General features: G+C 44.2%; 1 protein-coding gene across 1 annotated transcript in view; it reads left to right on the top strand.

Moving 5' to 3' along the window:
- Positions 1–647: 647 nt before the first annotated feature.
- Positions 648–8796, top strand: part of fscn2b (fascin actin-bundling protein 2b, retinal) — a 12621-nt gene continuing 4472 nt past the window's right edge. Inside the window, exons 1-3 of the mRNA XM_017418308.2 lie at positions 648–1446; positions 1753–1851; positions 1977–2703. Coding sequence (XP_017273797.1) covers positions 1759–1851; positions 1977–2703 — 820 coding nt within the window. The 5' untranslated portion in view covers positions 648–1446; positions 1753–1758. The remainder of the gene's footprint in view (positions 1447–1752; positions 1852–1976; positions 2704–8796) is intronic.

The raw sequence follows: 8796 nt of genomic DNA, 5'->3' as shown, positions 1-8796 counted from the left end.
GACCCCTGAGAGCCTCCTCTGAGCTCTGTGTGAGCGGTGATGACGTGTATGTTGCCGTGGGTCAGTGGGTCTATATGTTTATAACCGCTGACAAGCAGAGACGAGTGTGTGTGTGTGTGTGTGTGTGTGTGTGTGTGCGGGTATTTGAGGAGTGGGGAGGTTGCAGTAGATTAGCCAGGTTGGGATGATTGGGTTGAGGATTAGAAGGATTCAGGAAAAGACACGTCTGTTTACTCCTCAAAGAGGGCTTATAATGGGCTGATTGGCATGGTTGATTACACCCCCCACCCCTCTCCCCCTCCGCACACACACACACACACACACACACACACACACACACACACACACACATTCACATACATTCATGCAAAGCCTTCCATGTTGATTATCCTCCTACCTTGATATCTGTCATTTCCCTTCCTAAATTTAGATGTAGAGTCTGCCTCCCTCTGCCTCTCAGACTCGGTTCCCATTAGAGAGCTTGCAATCAGAGAAGGTGTGTAACCAAACCCCAGCGCAGGCAGGTAAAAGGAGCCGCACTCAGGAAAGTACCCCAAAGGCACAGGGAGTGCTCTGGTTACCCGGCGCCGTGTGTGCATATGCGCGCATTGTTTCTACTCACTTCTATTTATGTGTGGCAGTCGGAGAGAGGTGAAAAGCAGAAGCTCAGAATAAGGTGCAGGGAAAGAGAAAGGCAGGATTACAGAGATGGCAGAATAGAGGAAAGGCAGCGAGGGAGAAGGAGAGGATGGGAGGAACAAGCGACAGAGAGAGGCTTAAGATTACAAAGGAAAGCATCTTTTGTAGCAGTTGTGACAGACAGCTCATGTTTTGAGAAAGAGCGAAGGACTCCTTCAGTGCACAACCATAAAATTTTCGAGCGCCACTGAGGATGTTCTCCTTCGCTGATCAAACTTGCATCTGACAAACTCGGATCCTGGACTTTGAGGAAGGTGAGGAGGAGGGTGAAGGCATTTGATGTGATTGATCCAATAGGGAGCAGAGCCGAAGGAGGGGCAAATGCAAAACCCCAGAGAAGCCTAGTCTGGGGGGATCCCGGTGATTGAGCCTTCAGGGTGAATAACAAGTCATGCAGGAACAGGGGCGAAGCTGCTCAACAGGAGAGAGGAGAGGGAGAGGGTAGGCTGCGGGAGCCCATCTAAGCAGTCCAGAGCAAAATTAGTCCACAGAGAAAGAGGGTTTGACACTGGACTGAAAAGAGATCAAGGTTGACTCAAGTCTTTGCTGCCTCTAACCTGATTAGGGAGAACAGCAGCAGAGGTGGAGGCGAGCTGGGGGAGACACGATCAACAGAAAGCAAGAGCCAGCAAGAAAGGAAGAAAAAGAGAAAGAATTACAAGAGGGCGCCTGACGAAAGGAGCCTCTTAAATCTGGGAGCTGGAATTAAAACCGCAGGAACTGCAGAGGGGAAGCCACAAAACCGCAGTAAGTAAATTAGGAGGCTGTGGCTGGAAAAATGTATAATGAAGTCATGGGCGGGGAGAAGGAATTTGTGGTGCTTTATATACTGCACCTTAATGAATTGATTTCCTGCTTTTACAGCTTTTGCATTTCATCATTCACCATGACTCTTTCCTTCTTCCTCACAGCTTTGAACCCCTCTCTTCCCTTCTGTTTAGTCTTACCTCTTGCTTTTTCAACTTATGCCCTCAACTTACCTTTATTTCTCCTTTCCGCCACCAACTTTTTTGATGTGTTGTTCTTCTGTCCCTCCGTCCTACATCGTCCCAGGTGAAGATGCCTGCTAATGGAAACAGTCCCTTAAAGTTGCAGTTTGGTCTAATCAACCACGAGGGTCGCTACCTCACTGCAGAGGCCTTTGGTTTTAAGGTACAACAATGCAAGTTGATGTTTTGTGGTGGTGAACCACCTCTACAAAGTCTAAACAAAAAGCCTAAAATATGATGCTCCCAGGCTTGTTCCAGGTTGTGCAAAACTTGTTCCTTGTTTCCCAGGTGAACGCATCGGCTCCCAGCCTAAAGAAGAAGCAGATATGGACTCTAGAGCACGACTCCCAGGACTCCCAAGTGGTGTATTTACGCAGCCACCTGGGACGCTACCTGGCTTCCGACAAGGATGGCAAAGTCACCTGTGAGGCAGACGGACACAATTCAGACTGCCGCTTCCTCATCGTGGCTCAGTCGGACGGCCGCTGGGCCCTGCAGTCTGAGCAATACCTGCGCTTCTTTGGCGGCTCGCGGGACTACCTGTCCTGCTTCGCGCAGACAATCACAGATGCCGAGCTGTGGGCAGTGCACCTGGCTCTCCATCCTCAGGCCAACCTTCTGTCAGTCGCTCGTAAGCGCTATGCCCACCTCGCCACGGCGGACGGGGAAATCGCAGTGGATGTGAACATCCCCTGGGGTGTGGAAGCACTCCTGACCCTCGTCTACATGGACGGGAAGTACTGCCTAAAGACTTGCGACAGCCGGTTCCTCAGCAGCGATGGAAAGCTGGTGAAAGAGAGTGGGCGGGGCACGGCGTACACGTTAGAGCTGAAGTGCGGGAAGCTAGCCTTTAAAGATTGCGAGGGAAGGTATTTGTCTCCCATGGGGCCTTCGGGCACCCTGAGGTCTGGACGATGCTCCAAGCCAGGCAAAGATGAACTGTTTGACTTGGAAGAGAGCCATCCACAAGTGGTTCTGATAGCAGCTAACGGCCGATATGTCTCTATTAGACAAGGTAAGAAAACATACTTCAGTGAATTGTTGCTGTCCTAAATCCTAACATGCTAGCTTGCTAGTTTCCTAAAAACAAAACAAAAAAAAGTTACACAGAATCTGAAACATCTATGGGGAAAGGTTGGCCTTCAGGGTCACCGATGGCGATCACATGAGCTTCTGTCGACATAGGCTGACCCCTAACCCCCCAGCTCACATTCATAATGAATCGAAGGCTAATAAGGGGTGCGTGGTAATTATGAGTAATGTAGTTTTCACTCCGCAGGCGTCCACATCAGTGAAATGTTGCATCTTTGCATAAAAAAAACCAGATGAGGCTGAAGAAGGAAGTGCCTAATCTGGGAAACCAGAGAGGAAAGCCGGCTTTAAATGACTCAATAATATAATGGTAAAAGAAAAAAAATAATCACTCAATTCATTGTATAACGGCGTTCAGGGAAAATCTATAAATTTGCAACAAATCTTTACTAAAATGGATTTTATGTTAAAATTAAATGCTGTTAAAGAAATTGCAATCTTACTATTGTTTCATTAATGCGTAAATATAAAAATAACTTAAATTTATTAATAGCTTTTACTTTTCTGTTATCTAACCTCTAAATATCTCCTCTTATTCCTCCTAAAACATAACCCCTGGCTTGGTTGGTTAATGGTTTTAATCGTGATCCTTTTTTTGTTCCTGAAAAACTGAAAATGTTTCTTGTAACCAATAAGATTTACAGTAATGCTCTTGCAGCTGAGCTTTAAATTCAGTTCAGTTCAATTCAGCTTATTCTGTTCGCACCAAAAGTCATCTCAGCGCACCATGCAAAAGAAGAAAAAAAACAAAAAACAAATCCAAATTATTAAGGCAATTCAGATCCAGATTCAAATCCAGTTGCAGTCAATTAATTTCTATTATAATACGTTCTGATACAGTACAATATGAAATGCCAGTTAGTGCAAGTTATCGATCGAAGGAAGCTGGTAAATTATGTCAAATCTTCACTTTGCTGCAATTCCCCATCCTGAGCAGCATGTTGGTGACAGTGGAAAGGAATGACTCCCTTTAAATAGGAAGAAGCCTCCAGCAGAACCAGGCTCATCAAAAAGAACGTCTTGAGCCGCGTCCAGAACCTAGACAAGGTGTCAGCCTCACAGACAGAAACTGGAAGTTGGTTCAAGAGAAGAGCCTGAGAACTCTGTCGGGCTGAATACAAAAGAAAGCTGGCATTTCTTTGATCAGTATAAAAACTGGAGCCGTTTTACTTGTGTGATGCGTCATCTAACCTGAGATGTTGCAGAGGGACTTGAGTTTCAATCACTTTGGTCTGAAGGGTCCATTGGTCTGATTTGGAAATGGATTTAGAGTAAGATTAGCAAACACCAACAGGGCTTGTTAGCATATAGGTCATGTCAGCCATCAACAGGCTGCAGATTCTTGTCTGTGGGGTTGGATTACTTTAACCCTGGACTCTGTAACTGAATCGCTCCTCATTGTTCCTGGTAAGCAATGGGCACCGGAGACAGGCACCAAACGGCCGCGAGCACTGTAAACTGATTGCTCGAAGAGCAAAGGATATTAAGTTGAGCATAAAGCACACATTATAGGTCTGGATTACCATGGTCTGTGTGTTTGAGCATGTAAATTTGGTTTTACACACACAAATATTTGCAGCGTGCTCCGTTCCATCCTCCTCCCCTCCCCTCCGATTCGACACTTTCACTGCGCACACAAAAGCTTTATCCTTCCCCGCAACGCTCGCCCACTCACAGCCGTCCTGCTGAGGCGAATGGTGAGGTGTGTTGAATTATTGATGAAGCTGGCCTGTTCCTGGAGGGCGAGGGGGGAGTCTGCTTTCAGAAACTCAAGCTGCCTCTTACCTGCAGCCAGAACTTCTGCCCCACTGAGTCCAACTCTAACCCACTAACCTTGGACACAGGCAGCGTTTGTGTACTGTAAAAAAATAATAATAATTTTTAAAAAATCAAACGAGCACAGAAAGAGTATTTAGCAACATGTCACTCTGAAATTATCATTATTATTGCAGTGTTGTTTCAGCAGGAATCGGTGTTTCTTATATACAACACATTAACAGACTTAACTTGTTGCTAAACTGTCTTGCAACCTTATGACAAAGTTTTTAAAAAAATCTCAGAGCATGTGTTGGGGATGAGTCTCAGCTACGACCACACCACGGTTTAGGTCAATATCTGTAAAACTGGCTAAGTTATTGTCCATTTTGTGTTGCCTAAGGCCGACCATCTGTGGCAGCCATCTTGAATTGGGTTGGCTCCATGCTTTAACCCTTTTAAAACTTAATAATAATAATGGTCTTTCTTGTCTATTTTTGTCAATAATTGTGTCAAAAAATGCCCTATGTGTAAATATACATGTGCCGCGGTGTCACCGGTGATCCCCATGGTTTTAAAAGGATTAACAATCTTCATCATCCTGAATGTCTTGACTCATAAGCGATCTCCTTTGTTAACGCTTCATTTGGAAGATTGATATGATAAAAGAAGCTGGAATAAATTAGAGTCACCTCATTAAAGCATGAAGGTAGGTCTTAAAGTTAGCTAAAATTAAATGTAGATTTTCTTTTTTTTAATTGGCCCCGAGTTGCTCTTCTTTTTTTGCCTGCAGTGTGTAAAAGTGTCTCAGAATGTCATGTGGAGCTGTCATTACATCACTACCATCACTGCCCTGCCCTCCTCATGTCTACATGGTTCAGTCTGCTTAAATTAAAAGCTAATAGTCCCCAAAAAAATAAATAAATAAACGTTTTATTGACCAATATCCAAACAAGCATTCTGGATCTGCACAAAGGAACAAGTGTAAAAAATTAAAAGAAAATGCAGCTGTTGCAGATAAAACGCTGTGAGAAAGAAGACATTAGACACACAGGGATAGTGGCATCAGCTTACTGTTAATAATTGATCCCGGAGCGTTCTATCATTGATGGATTAGTTAGGTCTGGCCCACTTGCAGTCTCCTTTATAGGACAACATGAGGAAGTAAAGCCTGATCTGGGCTATGATCCAAAATGGGACAATATCGTGGCTACCTGTGTGCCCGAGGGTGTACAGATACGTTCACTGTTCTTATCTCATTTCTTTTGCTTGACCAACGTTGAAGATGGTCATCAACAGTCCTACGGCTGTATTCAGATTGCCGGCTTGGATTGCAGCATATCAAATCTCCCTCCTCGCGTTCTCTGATTCCTCCTCCTCCTCCTCTTCAATCCGTCTTTCCTTTCTCTGCCTCCCCTTCACTCATCTGTCAGATAACGACTGTGAGGTCCCAGCTGAGCCCCGTCTGAGGATCATTTCTGGGTTGAATTAGTGTGAAATAGACACATGGAAAAGGTAGACAAAGCATGACATTGAGTTTGAGATGAGAGAGAATGGGAGTGATGGGCCCCCCCTAGGTATAAATGTAGCCCAAAAGGGCTTAAATTTATGCTTCAGATGCACTTAGGATCAATGATAATTTAACCAGCTGTAAGACCTAATGGTACCTACTTCAGCAGGTGGGGATGAGATGTGATTAAACCATTCCAGTAGTTCTGGAAGCGTGACATCCATGTCTCTTCTCCTTCAGTTTATCTCCACAGCCAGATTTCAGACGAACGTTTAAAATGAAAGCAACATTCCTCGAAGGAATGCAGACCTGCTGCCTCGCACGCTAAAGTTTTAAACAAAGATCTTGGTTGATCTGTTAGTGTTTGAAGTATATGTTACGGGTGCCTCTTCCCTGCTAGCAGATCAAATTTTAGCTCGATATCTGTAAAACGGACTGAGATATGGCCATTTTTAGTGTTGGAAGCTATTTTGAAATAGGTTCAAAAGTTAATCCAATGATGAGTTAAAGTCCTTCCACTGGTTCGTGAGATATTTTTTGCTAATAGGCAAATGCAAACACACACTTTCTTGTAATTGTTTAAAGTAGTCCTAAAAAAGATTCCATTTGATTTCTGAGAAAAAATTGGATATTCGTGCTCCGCGGAGTTAGCGGCATCTAGCTCACGGCTGACCCGATACAGGAACACTAATGTCAGCCAGCCGTTCTCTGCTGGCCCCTTCTCTCACGCGCGGCGGTTCACTTAGGGACGGCTGGCCGACATTAGCGTACCTGTTTCGGGTCAGCCATGAGCTAGACGCCGCTAACTCGGCGGCGCGCGAATATCCAATATCCAACTTAAAACTAACTTCACTGCGGTGTTTTCCGCGGTCCTTTGCTGAAATCTTTGTGGGCAAATGTGAAGCATTAGCGCACATTTTGGCTTCGGTCGCTGCTTCTGCATGCTCTTGGCATTCTGATGTTAACAGGAAGTGACGTCATGTGTCTTCTTCGTGAGTTATTTTGGTTAAAGTTGCGGAGTTTTGGGCAAAGTTGCACAAAGCTGCGATTCCACGGGGTTGCTTGATTTTGCGTTAATAGTTGCGATCGCAACATCACGAAATCCTGGAGGGTCTGGTTTTCCTCTTCAGCACCATAGATCGATTAAATGCTCAAAGGGCTTGCCATACAATGCATTCCTTCGATTATTTAGGCTTCTTCAAGGGTTGGCTCGAGACACGATTTAGACTTTAAAAAAGCATTGTTACCACAGGAATATGTCAAAAATCACATTTAAGGTAGTGTTACAGTTTGATTCTTTAGACGACTCACTGTGTTATTTTTCCATTCTCGTGGCATTTCATTTTCAAAGCACAATGCTTTTCTTTTCATCTTAAGCCTGTTTGATTACATTTTTCATACAACTACACCTTTATAGTTCAGAGAAAAGAGTTTAGGCATCGCAGAAGTGACATTCCACTTTACTTCAACACCCTTCTACACCATTAAATCCATCACCATGTCATTTTAATGTCATCATAACTACCTGCTGGGAGGCTTGTTACCGTGGTAACCAGACGGATGGTTTGACCTGAAAGGATCATGACTTCTGGACACCTCATTGGTATTAGACTATAAGCTGGTTGTTTTTTATATTGGCTAATAACCACCAATTCAAGCATGTTTTTATTTAATTCTTTAATTCATTATTATTTAATCACTGCTGGGGTTTCATAGATGCTTATCCCACCTTGGATGGGTGATAGTGTTTTTGCCTGTGACTGTGTGTGTATGCATGCGTTGGTGTGTCTGTTAGCAAAAAATTTCATGAACCGCTGGAAGGGCTTTAACGAGACTCTCAGGAAGTAATCACTGGACGTACATCTGCAACTGATCAGCTTTTAGAGTCATCCCAATTAAAGATGGCCGCCACATCTAACCGACATCACCGAACACAAAAACGGCTACAGCTCAGTCAGTTTCATGGAAACTGAGCTAAGATTTGGCGTGGTAGCAGCTGACACTGATGTCCAACACAGGCTCCGAGCGCTAACAGATTGAGCAAGACCTTTGTTTAAAACTTTGCCATGAACTATTTGAGTTGGCTTGCTGTCTGTTAGCAAAATATCTCAAGAACCACTGGGTGGATTTTCGTGAAACTTCTAGAAAGTTATCACAGGATGCAAATCTACAACTGACAGACTTTTTGGAGCCAATCGAAATCAGGATGGCCTTAGGAGACACAAAAATGTTTATAACTCAGTCAGTTTTACAGACACCGAGCTGAATCTTGGCTTGATTTTTTTAAGAAACAGTATAAGCAGTTAACAAATAGCTTTTTTCCCTCATTTAATAATCCGGTGCATTTAAATTAAGATTTAGGAAGGGGTGCTAATTTTTCTGTATGTCCTGCCGAGTGTGGCCCATGAAATCCTCTGGCCACTTCCTGTTTTTTTTTCCTTTCTTCTCCTTCTGGAAAGAACTGAGGATTTTGGATGGGTAGGAGTCAAAAGCTGATTATATCGGCGCCCCGCTGCGAGGAGGGCAGATCGGGCCGGGGTGTGAGGTAACGGCATGGGATGGGGCTTCAGGGTGTTAAGGGTATGGGGGGTAACAAGGGACGGATGGCGGGAGCAGGAAGAGCTGAGATTAGTGTTAACAAAAGGATTAAGAAGCTGTTTGGGGAATAATTTGAGAAACAGCTAATTAAGGATTTGGCCTTGTGTAATTGTTTTTGTCTTTTTTTTTTGTGACGTGGCAAACTCTCCCCCC

The sequence above is a fragment of the Kryptolebias marmoratus genome, linkage group LG17 (assembly GCF_001649575.2).
Source record: "Kryptolebias marmoratus isolate JLee-2015 linkage group LG17, ASM164957v2, whole genome shotgun sequence".
Classification (NCBI taxonomy): Eukaryota; Metazoa; Chordata; class Actinopteri; order Cyprinodontiformes; family Rivulidae; genus Kryptolebias; species Kryptolebias marmoratus.
Note: the sequence above shows the minus strand (reverse complement) of the source record. Positions and strands in the feature narration are given on the sequence as shown.